This window comes from Crotalus tigris, unplaced genomic scaffold (genome assembly GCF_016545835.1).
Source record: "Crotalus tigris isolate CLP2741 ecotype Arizona unplaced genomic scaffold, ASM1654583v1 scf7180000018486.1709376, whole genome shotgun sequence".
Taxonomy (NCBI): Eukaryota; Metazoa; Chordata; class Lepidosauria; order Squamata; family Viperidae; genus Crotalus; species Crotalus tigris.
Genome location: NW_024097034.1, coordinates 542,951 through 563,687, shown reverse-complemented (window position 1 = coordinate 563,687; position 20,737 = coordinate 542,951). Strand labels below are relative to the sequence as shown.

General features: G+C 34.2%; 2 protein-coding genes and 1 long non-coding RNA gene across 6 annotated transcripts in view; 1 reads left to right on the top strand and 2 right to left on the bottom strand.

The window, feature by feature from the left end:
• Positions 1-946: 946 nt before the first annotated feature.
• On the bottom strand, positions 947-12,778 carry RBM34 (RNA binding motif protein 34). The gene is made up of 11 exons (XM_039352996.1): positions 12,675-12,778; positions 11,723-11,894; positions 8,348-8,484; positions 6,978-7,179; positions 6,360-6,419; positions 4,681-4,724; positions 3,577-3,660; positions 3,378-3,441; positions 3,086-3,128; positions 2,356-2,474; positions 947-1,279 (listed from the first exon to the last, which is right to left on the bottom strand). The coding sequence occupies exons 1-11, from the start codon at positions 12,713-12,715 to the stop codon at positions 1,004-1,006; spliced, it is 1,242 nt and encodes a 413-aa protein (XP_039208930.1). The 5' UTR covers positions 12,716-12,778; the 3' UTR covers positions 947-1,003.
• LOC120312357 lies at positions 12,763-16,109 on the top strand. Its single transcript, XR_005557874.1, has 2 exons — positions 12,763-13,016; positions 14,315-16,109. It is a non-coding gene; the product is annotated as an uncharacterized LOC120312357 (long non-coding RNA).
• Positions 16,110-17,507: 1,398 nt separating this feature from the next.
• Positions 17,508-20,737, bottom strand: part of ARID4B (AT-rich interaction domain 4B) — a 98,517-nt gene continuing 95,287 nt past the window's right edge. For all 4 annotated transcript variants that reach the window (XM_039352994.1, XM_039352993.1, XM_039352992.1 and 1 more), the window contains one exon: positions 17,508-19,262. In XM_039352994.1, coding sequence (XP_039208928.1) covers positions 19,132-19,262 — 131 coding nt within the window. In that variant the 3' untranslated portion in view covers positions 17,508-19,131. The remainder of the gene's footprint in view (positions 19,263-20,737) is intronic.

The window sequence follows — 20,737 nt, the reverse complement described above, 5'->3', positions numbered from 1 at the left end:
GTGTTATCCCTTTTCCCTGGTCTAACCTTTTTGTATGTTTCCCGTTGTCTTACCCTTTTTGACCCTATCCCCTTATTACCTTTATAAAACTCAATAAAAATATTTATAAAAAAAAGATACATGCTTTCATGCTATGAATAAAAAGAGGCAACTAGATACTAAATACTGACTTTGAAAAAGGCAAATAAAGCCATTGGAACAAAATTACTATAGGCATATTCTGCTTTTTTCCATGGGGAAAAAGCTCTAACCGTAGAATTCTGACACCATTAAATCACTACCAAGATAATCTGTAATCAAATAATGTTAATAAAATGCATGTAAGAATAGTAAAAAAAATATTGTCTAAAAGAAAAATAATATTAATGGCTACAGAAGAGCATTCACAAAGCTTCCCATATATGATCTGAAGTTGAATAGATGGACTCTTAAAAATCAACCTTTCAAGAAATAGTTGATGTTGTACAGTGCTTCTTAAAGATTTGAAAACTCTAGTATTAGATACTAAATGAAGGTTGAGTTAAATAGCATTTATTCCCTACATAATCCCTTCAAAAGAATATGTAATTAACATCACAGCCAGCAATGTGAAAACTGAGGATGATCAGATTAGATTAATAAATGGCCAGGTTATCATAAAAAAATCTATTACTGAATACACAGAAAGACCTTAAATTATTCATAGTTATTGCACACACATTTAACAGAAAGGACAAATAAACATGACAAAGAATACACTTGTAAATAATTAATTGCCTCTTATTAGAACCCTTTAAGAGAGGCTTTCTGGTATTTATTTACAATATAATAGATGAAAGGCTATTAAAGTAGTCATAAATTACTGGTGGGACATTTTTAATTTATCTTCCAATATTACCTTTGCAAATTAATTTAGATGACCTTCTAAATTGTGAAAGTGGAGATAAAATATGTAAGAATTCCAAAAGATTGTCTATGTGATAAGTTTTATTGAAAAATATCTTAACATTGCAGAGTAACTGTGTCATTTGGGTTTCCTCATTTTCATGCTGTTTTTTGATTTCGCTTTTTTGCTCTTTTTCATTGGGTCTGCCTTTTCACCAACAAAAGAATTAGAAGATCCTTTCGATTTTTTTAGAGAAATAGTCTTTGTGTATTTCAATTGAACAGAGCTCTTTACATTTTTGTTTGATTTCTTCTGTTCTTCTTTCTCTCTTTGTACACAACGTTGCACTCTTAGCTTTCTTCCTTGTAATTCAGATTGGTTTAGTTTCAGAGCAAGGTGTACAGCATCTGTGGTCTTTAAGGAGAAAAAAAAAATAAGAGAATAACTCATAAAATTTCTCTTACATGGACTGAGAAGGGGAGGGGAATTTCCTCATCACAATACAACCCCATGCCTTCTTAACAGATGATTTGGAGACACTTCAGAGCAGATCTGCACAGTACATAATAAGAAGACAAAAAATAATTCCCTCAAGGAAGCAGACATCCAATCACTTAATGCCACATTCTATTCTAATTAAACTGCCCTTTAATTTCAAGCATGGCAGGCTGGGAAATTCAACTATGTACAAGGACTTGTATCATGACATGAATCAGTTTTGCTGTTGCAGACCCATTAGCTACAGTTGTCACAAGAGACAACACAGAAGAGCTCTCTTATAATGCTATTTTTGATTACTGCAAATGAAAGGATTTCTATTTTTCCCAAATAACTATGCAAAGTATTCATGTTTTGGGATACACCGGAAATAAGTGTAAATGTGTAAAAAGTAAGAAAGAATGAAATAAGCTAACAGAATGATTTGAAAATTAGTGCTCTATTATAGCATTGCCTGTTGTTTTCAAGACTTTGCTGATTTGTGCCATCCAAGGCACAGATATACCCATCTCACCATTTTTAATGGCCAGATTTTTAATTACTGTTGTTATTTCAACAGACAATAAAATAATGGCTAGCTAGTTGAGCATTCAACCCCCAGATTATCCTGTTTCAGGTTTTATTCCTGGAAGAACATTATTGATGACTGATTTACACTTATTCTAATCCTCTTAATAACTATTACTGGATGAAAAAAGATTACCATCTTTGAAAATGGCGTAAGCATGCAATATTCATGTAAATATTTGATGATTTGGTGCTCTCTTTGTGAAGTTACAAGGGAGATGTCTAGATATGGGTATTAGTGCAGTTCTGTGTAGTTTCAATAAATTATTTAGGAGATGCCTAATTATACCTAATTGTTTACCATGATGTTTTACTGTGTGGCTATTCCCTGAGTGCAACACTGAATGCTAGATTAAATAACCAATATAGTTATGATTTAAAGCCACGCTAAATGCGTTGTTGCAGCTATTGAATAACTGACATACCTCAAATAGAACATAACCAAATCCTTTGCCGATGCCTGTGTTTCGATCTCTCACAATTCGTACACCTGTCACACTGCCACATTCCAAAAAATGATTTCTGATAGTCTCATCATCAATTTCTGTAAATATAACATCTTTCAGAAATATGCAGCTATTTTAACACAACAATTTTACGACATGACCAAATTCCTATTCCTATTTAAAATTTCTATTCTTCTTTAAACAAATACAAATATAGTTGCGGCCTCTCAAAGTTATCCGCTTAAAAGAAAGATTAAGGCTACTGGGACAGTGTTGGCAAAGAAATAGCTCTATATCCCTTACTTATGTTTTAGTTATCTTATTTTGGCATACAAATTTACCAATTCAAAGCAACTTTTTTTGCTTTATCTGCATTTGTAGATATGTTTATAGATAATTATAAATCAAGAACTTAAAAAACAAAATTCAGCTTGGGACTAAAAGAAACAAGTAAGCTGAGACATTCTGGCTTGAAGAGGTGTTACTTAGTGTTAATTGCAAACCAGTCTTCCAGTAGTTGTCACAATACCTACATGTATACTTTTCAGCCACTTTTGACAAAGAAACTAGTACGTTTCACCTTCTACATTTAAGTTTGTTGTTAATATCTTTACAAATATACTCACTCCATTAATCTGCAAAAGTATAATTTTCTACCAAAGTAATGTGCATTTCTTTGAATTGATTAACATTAAATTATAATACATACCATAAGGCAGATTTCCTACGAATATTGATTTTTTATTATCATGCTGTAAAACAAACAACAAAAAGAACTAACTCAGGAACTTAGAGAAAAAACTAAAATATATATATATAGCAATTGAATTATGTCTATGGAGATTGTCAGTCATGTCATCGTTGTCCCAAAGATGCTTTTTCAAAAAGCAACTGGATTTTGTTTTTCCTTGAAGACGTTTGGCTTCTCATCCAAAACGTTTCTTCAGTTCTGAAGCTGCCTTTTGAAAAAGCATCTTTGTGACAGCATTTGAATTACTCACACAAGTAGATTTTGAAGCAAGGTCAACTCTGATATGGAATCCACTGGTAATTTCTGTTCCATTACTATGAAACCATAAAAAAATAAAGTAACAATATAAATTACCCTAAGTTTGATCTGAACATTGTTTATTTTAGAAATAGTGTTTAATAATTAAGACTGATATATCTTAAACAACATGGAAATTAAAGTAAACATACCATTTTAAGGCATTGTTTGCTGCAGATTCCTCCCTAAAAACAACGTAAGCATTAACATATTTCATATTAGGGTGTAGCTTTTGCCTAAAGGAAAAAAAGAAAGCATAATATTTGTTATATTTTATACTGCCAGACTCAAAAATAATTCCATATATTTTACATCATAAAAACATAAAGATGTGTCAGAATAAACAATCCAATAAAAATATAGCAACAGTCTCCATTTATTCCAATAATGCCCGCTAGATCAATTTTGTCTTAAATAATTTTTGGAAGGCCAGCAATACAAATGCAGCCTAACTTCCAGAGGGTGGATATCCTATATTGTATAATTGAAAGTTACATTATCGCATAAAGTTGAACTTTTATGCGTTGGAATACTAGTCATAATAAAACTTGAGATTTGCTACACAACATTTAAATTTAAATTATATTTAAATTCAGAGTTAAGTGGGACGATATATTTTCTAGGGAATACATTATAATTTCTTGAATCTAGATTACAGCTCAACCATGGAGAGCTTACAGTTGTCCAGATTCTACTGATCTATTACTAGGTTTCCCAGCCAATTGAAAAGCCACAGATTAGCATCTACAACCCACAGGGTCAACTTCTTTTAGTCTTTTAGTTACAATTTCCCACAATGTTATAAATAAGGCAGTTCTGCTATGGTGAAGGAACAGGACCATCTCTTAATTCCATAATTAGCATTTGAGGAGGCCATTATATTCCAGTTTTACAATTAAAACTTTACTATAATCTTCAAAAGTAGATTACATGCTGCAAAACTAACTTCAGTTTTTACTTTGGACCAGAATAGCTGAAAAATGCCCTGATATAAGCAAAATATAAGCACTGCTATGATACACCAGTATTTTCTGTTATACACATTTTATTTTAAATTAGGGCTAAAAGATCCAGCCTGCAAAAAACATCACCAACATAATTAAGTGGCAGCAAAGAACTAGACGTTTTAAAAATATTTCTTTGCAGCTATCTAATGGTCATCCAGATTTTTAAAGCCCAGATGTGATAGTCCCAATATAAGAATCAAAAAAATATAACCTGTAAATCTATTCTCATGCACAAATTAAAACACATACTTTATAGCAGCCATTTTTTTGGATATTGCATCTTCTGCTGGAATCTTCAAAGAGAAAAAATGGTATATTATTAAGTAGGCATTATTTATCAATATTATGAACATTTACAATTTCTTTAAAACACAGATAATCCAACTCTACAGGAGAGATAAATTGGATAAGTATTTCTAGCCATGCTAGCATTCAGCTTATGGCACCAACACACACACACACACACACACACACACACACACACACACACACAAACAGCCCTCAGTGGGAGATCAGGTCTCTACAATGAAGCAGCCTGAACCAAGCCTTCAACTGAGAAGAATGTATGCAAAATCTTTCCTCTCTCTTTGCCTGGGGGAAAAAGAGCATTTTCTTATATTATGCTGCTGACTTCCTGCCAAGTCCAAGGTTAAGTGTGCTGTTGGAAATCTATCGTGACCTCACAAAGAAATGATGGGAGGAAATTATAAATTGGTTAAATTAAGCACATCTCCTAGATACAGTATTCTGTTCCTCCTTATCTGCTTCTCCATTTGTCTAATAAATACAGTAAGGTCCTACTAGAGGCAGATAGAAAATCAACAAGCAGAAGACCTATCAGTAATCTGTTTATAAGGGTCAGTAAAAAGTGAGTTAAAATAATAGAGCAAGGAATTTGAATCTTCCAAACATGTTAGTTTGGAGCAACTCATGAAAGATTAGGCTGAGAAAATGTTAAGGAAAAGAATTAGGTTATGTTATTTATATTATTCAGTAATCTGTCATACTTTCCATATCATTATGAAACTTAAGACGACATTTAGAAACATAATAGTCTTAAATACTCTTACATAATGCATTCAGCATTTGGCCAAATTACATTAATTTGCTAGTTTTACATCTTAATCAGTTATGAAACGTGAGATGATTTCTTAGAAATAACTGAATTATCTTACATACTAAAATGCATTCAGCAGCTGACCAAATTACCTATTTGCTGGTTATACACCCAACCATAATCAGTAGGCTTACTGGCTTCTAACAAATTCAATGAAACAATATTTTAAATATGTAACAAATCAACAGAAATGCCTGTAAATAAAGAAGAATGAAATAATAGGCATGGCACCATAAATTAACAAATTCATGACAATTTTCTCCACATTAAATTTGTATTTTAGTAGCTTCCAAAGGCAGGGGTCTTCAAACTTGGCCCTTTTATGACTTGTGGACTTCAACTCCCAGAATTCCTCAGCCAGCAATGTCATAAAAGGGCCAAGTTTGAAGACCTCTGCAATAGGGAGGGGGCAAGCTTGATTTTCAGTGAGAGGCTATTCCTCAGCAGTGGTGCCTCTAACGAGAAAGAAAACTCCATCTAGCCTTCTTAGATATTTAACAATATTTAGTTTCCAACCAAAGCCAACCATTTAAATAAATGGTTTTGCTTAACAACCACGACATTCACTTAACCACTTAGCATTTGCTTAACAACTGTAACGTTTGCTTAATGACTGCTGCAAAAAAGACTGGAAAATTACTTCCAGTCACATGGGTGCCTCAATTTATGATTATAGTGACTTATGACTGGATTTCTGGTCTCAATTACCATCATAAGTCAAGGACTATCCATATATAGTGCACTTTTTGTGCAGGCCAGAAACTGAGATTATTTACTAGTAAAGAATCACAAAATAAAGTAAATAACATACCAAAGAACGGAAACGAATTGATTCAATTTGTCCGTATTCTTTGAAAAATGCCTTCAGCATCTAAATTCAAAGAGATATAATTTTATTAGGTCAAGATATATAACCAGTGATAAAAGAAACAGCAGCAAACACTTAATCTGTATACAATGAATAGAGCACCAGGAACCCCAAATAATATGTGTTTGACCAATGATTAAAGGATAAAATGAAAGTTGTTGATTTTTTCTCTAGCAGAATTATTAAAGATTAAATCAAACCAAAAACATTTTCCGAAAGTAATTGGGGGTTTCTTTTTCAGTTGAAATAGTAACACAAAAAAGTCTACATAAAACAGTTTATCTTCTTTGCCTATGCACATTTACTCACAAGAAAATGTGCTTTATAAAATCAGTAGGCTAGCATAGTATAATGGTTATAGATTAACACAGGGATTCCCCAACCCCCTTTTTCTTTGGCTTATGTTTTATATTTTTGGATATACCATATTTTACTTCTTTTCTGTATTTTGCTTAAAGTTGTTTACACTAGAACAAAACAGTAATGGGTACATATCTATTGATGTAATTTAAAAAAATGCTTAATATAATCGTACAATAGTCCATTATCAAAGCTACTTACTTGTGCTGTATAGGTAACAGGCAAATTCCCCACAAAAACAGTCCTCTTGTTCTTTAACTTTTCTTTAGCCAGGTTAACTTGGATTTTCTTTTTTTTACCTTGAGCAGCTTCCTCTGCAGTTGGAAAATGTTTGGTAGCCCTATTTTTCATTTGCGTTTCTTCTTTTTCTCCTGATTCCCTTACATGAGCCAAAGCACATTCCCTTGATGAAAAATTTATAACCGAGTTATTAAATTGAGTGTATGTAAATAATTGTGAATGTTCACATAATCACCCCCCCAAAAAACCAGTATTTTAAAACTAACTTTTCACTGACAAATTATCAGTTCTACAGATCGTAATTACCTACATTAAAAGCATGCACTTACTATCATTTAACTACATGCAACCAACAAGCTTTGAGAAAAAAGGAAACACAGAAAGACCAAAACTACAATTTTAGCACGATGCATATTTGCTGGTAAATAAGTCTTTATCAGAATGAGATTTATTTCTAAGTAATCACACAAAGTACTGCATCGTAAAAGACATTTCATGTAACAAACAGAATTGTCATGAGACTTTACCATTTTTAACGGTATGTGGGAATGACCCTGGGAGACTGGGTGAAGAGATACTGCTTAGGGAATGGTCATATAAGAGGGAACATTAGCTCACAGCTGCATAGTGGGCAAAGCCAGAGGCTCAGGAGGGACCCTCCCTAAGATATCAATGTGAAAAGGAGATGATAAGATGATTGTATTTTCAGATTGGCAAGATTCTGTTAACATAGCTTTATGATGAAGTCAAATTAGTCTGGTTATCTGGTAAGGCTTGCAATAATTTTCAACTAGATCAAGTACACATGTAGTGTTCGACTTACAACAGCTGATTTAGTGACCGTTCAAAGTTACAATAGCACTAAAAAGTGACTTATGACCGCTTTTCACGCTTATGACCATTTCAGCATCCTCATGGTCACATGATCAAAATTCAGTCGCTTAGCAACTGACTCATATTTATGACAGTTGCAGTGACCCGGGGTCATGTGATCCACCTTTTGTGACCTTCAGTCAATGGGGAAACCACTTAACAACTGTTACTAACTTAACAACTGCAGTTATTCACTTAACAGCTGTGACAAGAAAGGTCATAAAATGGGGCAAAACTCACTTAACAAATATCTCACAGAAATTTGAGGTTCAACTGGTCGTAAATTGAGGACTACCTGTATTTATTTTAATAGCAATAGGATCTTTTAAGAAGCAATTCTCATGCTACATTTTTAAAATTGCTAATCTGCCCTTTCCTTAGGACCCAGAGGCAATAACTAACCAATGCGTGAAATTAAGCATAATACATACAGATGCTCTGTATAGTTTTTCATTTACCTGTTTGCTACTGTTTCATCTGCTAGAGAGATATCTTTCTTAGATTTCTTTGTTTTTTTAAAGGACTGTCTTTTAGTTGATGAATCTTGAATTTCTGTGATAATTTCCTCTTCTTTATGGTTGCGTTTCTTATTTTTCTTTTAAAATTAATACACAGTCGAACATAAAAAATTAAAGTGTTAGACAATCCAGGAAGGTGAGAATATCCACATATAGTTTTGCTAAATTTGACAATTTGCTCGTTATTAATACCTCATCGCATTTCAGACTGTATACCTTATAAATGGAGACTGGACAATTGCTCATGTTAATTGTTGAACCTAAGAATAGTAGCCAAGATCTTCTATCTGAGGGAAGTAAAATGGTATCTGGGCCTATCTTTTACTAAAGTCCAGTGATCACAATGGTCCAAAAGCCACTAAATGGAACAGGGAGAAACACAAATGGAAAGCAATTCAAGTCATAAAAATAAGAGGATTGTATCTGTGTTTCTTCTGTTCCAGGTCTCTTTGTACTACATGCATGTGTATTTATTTATTTTTTTAGAACAAGGAGAATGTGATATAAGTTGCCTAACTAAATGTTCCTTTATGTTACAGAGCCTAAGAAAACATCAGAGCACCTGGAACTGATCACTTTTAGTTAATTTCAGTTTAGTAAGAAGCCTAGTAGGCAGAAAGCCAAGTTTAGACTAGTTTCTTATCTCATTACTAAAGCTACTAAATGAAGAACTGAGAGATCCCATTCAATTAAACAGAGATGTTACAATCTCCAATTCATTTCTATTTACAGAACTTGTGATAAGGATTTAGTTACATGACTTTTGAAACCACTATTACAATTTCAATCATAAATCACAACTTTGGAATTCAACTGTGAAGAAGAGTTTCAAGAACATAACTTTCTTTTACATTAAACAGCCTTTTGAAATTGAATTTCAAAGCAGCAATTATAAAAATTATTAAACAAGGTTTAGAGTGTTTCTTAATTACACTTGAATTAAGAACCAGTTGAAATTCCTATATTTTATATTCTAACATGTTTCCAGCTGCAATTATAGAATTCTTGCCCTATATTGTAGCAGAGATTGGAACTGGATCAAGTATTTTTTAAAATTTGTTTATACCCAATTTGGACTTATGGAGTGAATATTGTGGCAACCAGATTTGCTGTTAAAAATTATTTTTTTTAATTTTTTTATTATATTTCACCATACACCATACACCCAAACAAACTTAAAATACATAAATATAAATCTTTTCTTTTAACAGAACAGTACTATACATTTTAAGCATTCTTTACATATTATTTACATTTTATGTACATCAATAATTATGTCTTTTCCTTTCTCTGTTCTAGCCAATTATAACATTTATTCCAAATTTCATAGAATTCTGTCGCCTCCTTGTCTTTTAATTCTAACGTAAGTTTGTTCATTTCTGCGCATTCCAGATGTTGACTACAACCAAAGAACTAACAATGCAGAAAATAACAGGAGAAGTGGAACAATCAAACACTAAGACAGAGGACTTAATTGACCAACAAATCCAGCCAACAGAAAAATCAGAAAAGGTAGAGACAACACTGAAAATGGAAAATACTTTCTATATAAATCAGAAGAAATTTGAGGAGAAGGAAGAAGAACAGATTGAATGGAAGATAAACCTATCAGGACAATCGTGGGAAATTGGGGTAATAGGGAGGCAATCTAATGAATACAAATGGGCTAGTTCTTCCAAAAAAACTGCAACTAAATGGTCTTTTTTATTTCAAATAATATATATAATAATAGATGGAGAACTATTTGATGATTTGAAAGCACTGACATGGAAGGCTAGTTGGCAAAGGAAGAAAGCCAGAGTAAGGCTGAAGAAAATTAGGGTTTTGATTTATTAAAGGGGATTTCATATTACTAATTAGAGGATTGAATATGGTGGAAAATAGATACATTTTAGAAAATAAAGTAACATTATAATTGAATAGATAAGATGTGTAACAAGACTAATAGACTTTGGTATGAAAAGGGAAAAAGAGAGAAGTTGAGATAAGGGGAATTTTGGTCACCTAATTTAAAATATTTGTAAATCAGTTGAAAATAAGAATTCTTTTCTACTTAATAAGAGATAATAGATATTACCAGAAAAAGAGAGGGAGTATTTGAACTTTTAAAAATTAGACCCAAATGAAAAAAATTATGAATATTATTGATTTATTGGTTAACCCAGACAATACATATAATGGTTTTGATTTATTAAAGGGGATACTGTACTATTAATTAGATGGTTTAATATGGTGGAAAATAGATAACTTTTAGAAAGCAGAACAAGACTATACTCAAATAGACAAGATGTGTATTTAGAATATTAGATTTTGTTATGAAAAGGGAAAAAAGAAGAAGTTGAAATAAAGGAAACTTTGGTTGCCTAAAAACTTGGAAATTATAAATATCAAATGTTAATTTGAATATTGATGGAAATCAAAGCTTGGGAAAAAAGCAATAACAGGACATTGATTGTATATAAGGATTGAATGTAAACACAATTAAGATATGTATAAGCTAAAATTATTGATAAATGTAATAATGTTTTTATTTAGTTGATAATAATAATAATAACTGTATTAGCCTAATATGAGATAGTAGATATTAAGGGAAAAAGAGAGGGAATATCTGATGTTGTAACTTGAGAGTTGTACTAAAGTTTCATGTATGTTATTGAACTATTGATTAACCCAGTCACCACGTTGCTCTTTAAATACTTAATTGTAAAATTAGAAAACTAATATTATAAAAGAGAAGTTCTTTATATAATACACAAACTGCACAATTTACTAACAATAGGTGTCACCGGTGCTTTTTTTCTAAAAAAAAAAAAAAGGTGTCAGAACTCACACACATCATACAATCTGTCTTGCCTATCCTACAAGGTTCCATTCAAAAAAGGTGCCGGAACTCCGTTCTGGGCGTTCTATGACAAAAAAAGCCCTGGGTGTCACTCAAGGAATGGAAAATGTAATCGAGGATTGGGCTATTAGCAGCCACTAATTTTGATTGGCTGTTTGCTACCTTTCAAAATAGAGGAAGTCTTTGAATACCAGCTTTTATAGTGGTCAATGATACCAGAACATATGTCTGCTCCTTTCCTGTCCAAGTTGGTGAGCTTAATGACTATATATAAATGGCTACGCTATAACAAACTATTTTGGGATTACATAAAACAGGAGCCTAATGCAACAGGGCCTTTCTTATGTAGACTGGAAATCAATTGTGATTATAGATATGTTCTTCTGCTCAAATAAGTCTGAAACTGGTTCACAAGTCATAGCATTTGCATGATATTGTCACACCCATTTTAGAACATAAATTAGTTAACTTACTCCTGCCACAGCAACATACATTGGCTGTTTTTCAGCCTCAGGAGCACTGAAGAGTTGTACAAGGACATTTGAATCACATGTTGCAGATTTGTTTTGAAAGAGGCTGCCAGCCACTTGTCCCACAACATAATCTTCACTTGATTCAGCAACAGCATTCCTGCCACGTGTTTTCCTATTTAAAAAAGATTGAGTTGGTCAGGATTCACTACAGGAAACAACTGCATCCAAAAATGTTAACTATTGATAATTTTCCCTAAGATTTTTGAAATGTATAAAAAGAGGGGATAATGTCATCAACTGTGGAATCCCTGTATGAAGAGATGCTTGTATTAAGAAATTTGCCAGTTTGTGGGGCATTGCTACTTGAGAATGCAGTGTCTATTACTGTAAACATAATTGCCCACGTCATTTTATTACTAGCATGTCATGCCCTATTTCTGTGTCTCTTTGTGTGTGTGTCTTTGAGTCAGTGCTGACTACTTGCCACTTCTTGTACTAATCCTTGCAGTTTTCTTGGCAAGATTTCAGAAATGGTTTGCCATTGCCTCTTTCCCAGGGGTAAAAAGAATGACTGGCCCCAAGATCACCCAGGGAGCTTTGTGCTAAATGCAGAACTAGAATTCCCAGCTTCTAACTTGGTGCATTAACCACTGCATCAAACTGGCTCTGAATCGTTTAATTGCCCCAAATCAGCTTTCAAGTTCTTTTTTCAGCAGATGAGCAGACGGAAAAATGGGGGAAAATGGGTCTTTAAGGGGGAAACACGTGGTACCCCGGGCGCAGCTGGAGCTTCAGCAACCCTTACTTCTTCTTGGAGGGGCCCCCACGGCATGATCCTAGGCGAAGCAATCTGGCTCCGGGGCCAAAGGAACAAACAGCTGCCAGAAGCCCCCCAAGACCCTTTAGGAGAAGAGGAGAAAACAACGAACATTCCCACAACCACAACCCTCACCCTAAGGCTGGAGAAACTTCAACCATCCGGACGCGCTTCATCTTCACTCGGCAGCTGCAGCAGCCACTTCCGCTTTGCCTTCAAGCATAGATCTAAACTAGCAACAGAGGAGACTTCATTGCCTTTCAAATTTCGCGAAGGACAAACGAACACGGGTACCTTCGTTTTGGTTTGTCCCTAGGGCCTATATCGGTATTTGGGCGTATTGGCATTTATAGCATTGTTGCCGACTGACTGGAAAAGACATTTCGTTAGGTTTTTACACATTCTGATTGAAATTCAGAGAAACTATTAAGACCGCCTTCCAAAAATTGCTGTGGTTCCCATCCTTACATCGTTCAGGTGCTGTTTGAAGATGCGGTTATTTTGCCAGCCTCCCCCCCTTTTCTTTTTTTTTTTTTTACAGTTCTTGGGTTTGCTTTGCTTTTTTATATTTTGCTTTTCCAGTCTTGTGGGTTTTTTTTATTCTTTTAATAAGTTGGGTTTTTACTTTTTAGCTGCTCAGAATGGTTTGGGAGTCAGGCAGTCTTTAAATAAAATTTTAAATGTTTAAGTAATCAGTAATGAGCTGAAGGGTTGAATCATGTTAAATCATCTGTATTGAACTATGGTTTATTGAATAAGACATACAAGGTTGGCAGCTATAGACACTGATGCACTGCAGGAGTGATGATCCTAAGCAGGGGAATGCTATCCAATGTATTTATAATTGAAGTTCTGTAACTAATAGAGCCAGTTTGGTGGTGGTGTTGTTAGTTGTGAAGTCGTGTCCGACCCATCGCGAACCCGTGGACATTGTTCCTCCAGGCCTTCCTGTCCTCTACCATCTTCTGGAGTCCATTTAAGCTCACACCTACTGCTTCAGTGACTCCATCCAGCCACCTCATTCTCTGTCGTCCCGTTCTTCTATTGTTTGGTGTAGGCATCAGGTTATAATCTGGGAAGACATGACTTCTAGTCCTGCCTTGGGTACAAAGCTAACTGGGTGATCCTAGACCAAGTTACTTCCTCTCAGCCCTAGGAAAAAGCAATGGCAATTATTTCTGAAAAACTTTGCCAAGAAAACTGCAGGGATTTGCCCAGACAGACTCTGAGAATTAGACATGACAGAAGAAACATATATGCACAATTTACTGCTGATTTACAAGGCTCCTGGACCATCAAGCCTAGGTATGCTCAACAGCTGGACTGAGCTGCCTAGGGAATACAGTGTGCTGAGCTTGATGTTGTTCAGAATGACTGCTGTTTTATAGCAAGGAGATTGAACTGAACTCCAACCCAGCCTATAACATCAAGAGTGAATTACTTTATAGCAGTGTTTCTCAATCTTTGTAAATTTAAGATGCATGGAATTTCCCAGCTATGCTATTTGTAGAGGAAATCTGGAAGTTTAAATTTACATATCTTAAAATTGCCAAGATTGGGAAACCTTGTTTCACAAGATTTGCCTTTAGATCGTCTCTTTCTAATTACAGATTTCTTACCATATAAAATAAAGCCCTGTATTGGAACCAGCATATTTTAAAAAAAAAATCTTTTTTTTTTAGTACATTGGAGTGAAGTATCATATTTTGCTTCTGGATTAATGCAGGTGTCTGCCATCACTATCTACTAATACTTGATTTTTTCATATATTTCAGTGGACTGTTTTCACTTCCTCTTGTAGACAAAAATTATAGATCTCTGTCCCGGAAGTCTGAGGTAAGAGCACTCTAACATTTATCTCTTCTATGTAGTTTGCAAGCGTTTAATTACGGTAGTACTTCGCCCACAAGGCTGAAGCATTCTGATTTTGTCTCCCCGTCGCTGGCGTTGTACGTCATATTGTGCTAATAGACTCGATTGAAAAAGAACTTGCGCGCTCTCTGATAGGTGTCTTATTCGAAAATGCTAAATGGTAGCAAAGGGACTCTTTTATAACCTACTTAGTCCAGTGTTTAAAATGCGTCATTAAAACCTTGGCCCGCTATCCCTCCCCCCAAAATACTTAACTGGTCTTTCCGCTACATCAATAGAGAACCGGGTCAATAATAGTCAGCATGTACAGTATTGATGCAGAACCGTAATCCTGCGATTAAACTGTCCTTCGAAGATAGAAATCATTTGATGCATTTCAAGCTTTGTGAACTCCTTGATATTCATATAGTGATATATTCTGGTTTTTTTTTACACCGATTAAGTGCCATCAAATCATTATCGGTTCATTTTTCATATATAGTTCAGGAATATATCTATCTTTCAAAGGTAGGGAATTTTATAACCTACGGATATTAACATATCTATGGATATTAAATTAAAGGGAAAGATTGTGGGGTGCATCCATATTGTATGTTGTCCTATTATCTATTTTACACTTACAGCATGGTAAGGTTGACAATCAAGTCTTTAAATATTCTCTCAGGGACCAATAAACACAACAAAAATGATAATTTGAATTAATTTCCTACTTAAATCATGCTTTATATTCTTTTAAACCCAACCATTGATTTTTTTTATTAATATTGAGTATTCTAACTCTTTATTCCAGCTTTTGTAAATATTAATATCTACTTGAGGGGCACTTTTAAAATGTTTATAAATATTGTAGAATTAAAAGCATCCAGTCCCCATAACAATCCATTGCAAATTTAAAAGATATTTAATTGAATAGATTGCTATATTTCAGGCAATCAAAATATTCCTTGCAACAATGCAAATAGTTTAAATCTTGATTGGTTAATACTCCTTCTTGCCCAGGATTTAAAAAATATTCCTAATGTTATATTCCAGTGTTTATAAGAGCGATAGTAACAAATATGCTTTCATTTCTACATTTTTAAGTATGTTTTGCATCACCTAATGCAGGAAATGCAGTAAAGCTATGTATTGCTAACTACAGACCCAGACTCTCAAGATTTGGAATGCAATGGGCTACCTGGAATACAGCCCTTAGGAATATAATTGGCCTGTTTCAAGAGAAGGAAGTGCAAGATCCTGGCTGGGCATTAACAAGTACTTATGTACAAGCCTTACTGAAATACAGCTTCAGTGGTGCTGGGATATGCTGGCTTCTTTAATTTAAAAAAATTAAATTGCAACCAGTTTTTTTTTAATATACCACTTAAAATTTAATTCTTGTACTTGGAAAGTATTGCAAGCTTATACATGGAGTTTAATGTGATGGTTATATAGCAACTTTTAAACTCTTCACAATATATAGTTTGTATCAAGCGAGTTTTTTTTTTTATATTTGCAAAGCTCCTTTTTTTACATTTGCAACCAGAAAGCTCAACTGACCAGTTTATCAAAATTTGATTTCTATTTTATTTATTAATGTGAATCCCAAAGACCAAAACCCCACTTAGAGCCACACTGGTTTAATATTTTATGAGAGATTGTTGCTAAATTGCTTTCTGTATTATCTTTATTGTTAAAATTATAAATTATGTTATGTAGGAATGAATTCTGCTTATGTCTCTATTGTTTTTTTTTATTGGAAACAGTATTTTAAGAAGCTAACACAGCTTTCCAAGAACTGATCATAAGAGCTCAAATCTAGTTTTGCTAATAATTTGGACACTAAATACAACCTAATTATTTTTGGTAAACTGCAAGCTCAACTCATGTGAACAAATCTGAAAAAGTAACAGATCTCTTCCAAATTGTTTGGAAAAGACTCAGTGAGAGAATCCCATTATGATTTACTGATGAACAAGCAATGTCCTGGTGCATGCTGCTTAAAACGTATGTTTGCTTCATCTGCAAGTAAGCAACATTAATTTTAAATTATAGGTAGCTCTATCTGTGGATTGTTTAACATATTATCCGAATCATTGCTTTGTTCCTCTCAGAAGGAAAGCTAAAAGCTAAAGGAATAAAAATACAAATATACTGCACCTTATTTGAGACATTTATGAGTTGTGATGGCGCAGTGGTTAGAATGCAGTACTGCAGGCTACTTTTGCTGACTGCCAGCTGCCAGCAGTTCGGCAGTTTGATTCTCACCGGCTCAAGTTTGACTCAGATCCTTTCGAGGTCGGTAAAATGAGAACTCAGATTGTTGGGGGCAATAAACCACTTGGAGAGTGCTGTAAAGCACCATGAAGTGGTATATAAGTCTAATGTAGGGGTGTCAAACTGCCGGCCCATGGGCCGGACGCATCATCCGGAAGCTGCACCCACCCCATTGCCGGCAATGGCAAAACCGTCCTGATACATTGCGTGACGTCATGTGATGTCGCGAGTTTGACATGTCTGGTCTAATGTTATTGCTATTTGCTCCACAAAAATCCCAAACCTTTCTTTGGACAAAACAGTTAACAAAATAGGTTAACTACAACAGTCTGCTCTATTTTGTATGTCATGGGAACCAGCACAATCTCTGCAAAATTTGGAGCAGTTTTGATACTAATTTCTAATTAGCAGATCAGTTGTGGATTATTAGGGTTTTTTCTTCTTTTTATATAGCTGCAAGTTCCTCTCTTAAGAAGAATGGGAGGGAATATTTAAAGGTGCTTACCCAAATCAAGATGACAGAAATCTCTGCAGGTATGAGGGAGTTTGAAAGGTTTACAGCCTACTAAGGGCTTGGGCTCTTGTTACCTTGTTCACTGATTAATGTTTACACATTCCCCTTTGGGCACTTTTGATTATTAGGAACACCTAATAATTTATGGAGATAGGAAAGAAAATTTAGGCCTGAAACCTAACTGAATTTTTAATTTGGTCAAAAGAAACATTTATGTTGTCCCAATAACAAATGTTATTATGACCAACAAATGAACAACACTGGATTTACAGCCAAAGCTGCCAGATATGCTGAAATGTCTTAATTAAACTGTTAGAAACAGAATCCAGTATTCACAAACTATGGCATTTTATTTCAGAGGCCTTTGCTTACATTTGTACAATATATTACATAATTCCATTGTCTGCAGAACCTAATATATATTTTATAGCTTTTCTTTATATGCCTTTCCTTCAATGTTTGTCAACAATTTTTACAGTCCTGTACATATGAAGCGTTTGAAACCATTTTCAATAAAATCAGTTACCTTTAAAGCACACACTACTAAGACTGAAAATGCTTTTCTTAGAAAAGTCAAATGTAAAGATTCGGACACTCTAGCATCTACAAACAGAATGTTTGAAATTCTTACATGTTGTATTGCCAGAAAAAGAAAAAAAAACATGCCAGCCCCCATAAGCCCAGCCAAAAGAAGTACACAGAACTACAATTAAAACAGTAAAACAATCTGTACAGTAAAGTACTGTGTATTAACAGTGCCAGGTATTAAATAGCTCGAATGAACACTCCCGCAATATACAAATGTCTTACAAAGTTGTGTAATTAAATACAAGTGCCAAACGAGAGGGCATGGGTTCGATAACAACATAAAAGTCAATAGAAGTGAAAACAGCTAAATTGATTTTGGATTTTATACAAGGCAATTAAAACAAAAATTTCATTTCAACCACTCAGTTAGCTATTTATATTATAAACAACTATCCCTTTGTGGCAATGTTCTTCTCAACAAGGACTTAATATTAACACCTTTTACTCCTTCTTGAAGACCTCTCAATTGCAGCTCATAATAAAATAAGCATTACTAATGAAATATTTGTTGCTTCAAACTGAAAAGAAACTTTTACAAGAAAACACAAAAATATAAGTGTTATAATTCATTATGAATAAATATACACTTTAAACTGGCTAAATACAATCTTTGTACATTAAGATTTAATACAGTTTGTTAGCCGTTTTCTTCCTTTTTTCACAATGTATTTTATCAAAATTAAAAAAAATACTGATTCATAGAAAAATGGCAAAGTACAGTAGTTTCATTCCAATTCGTGGGTTATCAAAAACCCACGATAACCTATTTTGCCTAATTCAAACCTGTAAACATTTAGTCAGCCTTTTAAGCAGAACCCTTATATTTGGTTGTCAATCTGATGAGAAACATCCTGTTAACGGCAGGTTTGGAACTGAATTACCTGTGCTTGACTTGTACAGTTACAGTCACCATTAAGGCAACAGTTAAAAAACAATTATCTTGTAAAAATGAAAATAGGTTCATTTTTCCTAAAGAATGGAAAAATATCAAATGTTCCAGCTTTAACAAAATACCAGGGAATACGTGAACAGTAAGCCACTTTAACGTTTTAATTTGGCCTACCCAACAACTGCATGCTTACCACACTGATTCTACTGGCAGTGAACAACTTCCATTTGCCACAGTGGAAGGCCTTCAATTCATTCAACATACAATTCCCAGACAAGTTGGAAACAATTATTGCTTGAGGAAAAGCAGTCTGTTGTACTTTTTCTTCATAAAAGTGCACTTAAGTGCAAAGTTAGCTTGTCAAGATTTTTTTAAATACAAAATAGTGCTTGTCTGAATTTTGTGCCACTGTGCAGTATAAAAAGTGGCTCTCAGCAGCCTTTAAGTGCAAAGTGCTTCGGCAAGTCTTGCTGTCACCTGCACTCGACTGACATTCCATTCTGTGATGAATTGGACACGGGTGGATCTGCTAAACTTAACATAACTGCTGCCGTAATGGTACTGGAGGAAGGTGAGGAAGAAGAGGAGGATGTGGTAGCAGCACCTGCAATGATAGTAAAGAAATAAATTATCCCATCTGAATGTTTGCTACTGAAACTAAGAATATGGGGTATATACAGATGTACATTTTAGAAAAGTCTAGTTGCTCAACACTTTTAGTCCACAAACTTAAGGATATAGGTAGTCCTCAACTTACGACCACAGTTGAGCCCAAAATTTGTCATTAAGCGTGACGTTTGTTAAGTGAGTTTTGTCCATTTTACAACCTTTCTTGCCGCAGATGTTAAGTGAATCACCACAGTTGATAAGTTAGTAACAAGGTTGTTAAGTGAATCTGGCTTCCCCATTGATTTTGCTTGTCAAAAAGGTTGCAACGTGACCTTGGGACACAGCAAGGGTCATAAGTATGAATCAGTTGCCAAGCATCTGAACTTTGATCACATGATCATGGGGATGCCGCAAAGGTTGTAAGTGTGCAAAGTGGTCATAAGTCACTTTTTTCAGTGCCATTGTAACTTTGAATGGTCACGAAATGAACTATTGTAAGTCGAGGACTAGCTGTAGTTATGCACAATTACGGACACTCTTACTCTGAATTGAGTTAAGAAAAGGGAAGACTGCACCCTTAATAATAAGGCTAACTATGCCTACTTCTTATAATGGATCTATGAGAATTCACTAAAATCTTGTAGTGCTATATTTTTTATTTGAGGGGGGGAAAACATACGTGGGATGATCAAGTTGCTTACTTTATATTTTTAAAGAATCCCAGATAATTTACAGTCCCATTATAAGCACACTTCCAACTTATAAGCAGTAAATTAGACATGACTTAATTATCAGAGTACTTTTTCTGAATTTAAAACGGCAGCATCAGGCAGATCCTTTGTTCAAATACTGCCCACATACATACAAAATATGTCTCCGAAGCCTATAAATGTTCTCACTTGCTTTCAGAATTGAATATTCTTCAAGTGTATTATGTTCCCCATTGTTATCAGTGAATATGCAGAATAATATTAAGGCCATGCCGTATTTTAAAAAATTTACAGAGTTGGGATACACAGAAAGAAATTGGCTCAGTTCTAAACAAACGGCACTTAGGTCAAAGAATTAAGGTGGTCTGTATTATTACTATGGAAAGTGTAACTTTTTCTTACATATGCCAGAAGTAATCATCAGAAATATAAATACTAAAATGTGACAGTTTGTGGATATTATAAGTAGCTGAAAATTAGTTGCTGGTATTTAGATAGTTAAAATATTAGTCTGAACCCTGCCTGTAGTAGCTCCATTTTTTTAAAGTCTATGCATGAGTTTTTCCCACTCACACCTCCAGAAATGGATGTTGATGACTATATAATTCTAATTAAATAATTGTAATTAAATAAATGAGGAGGTAATAAGCCACCTGGGAAAGCCAATGGAAATCATCAAAACAATTAAAAAACGAAAGTTAGAATATTTCAGACACGTGATGAGACACCCAGAAAAATACAGCATACTCCATTTAATCCT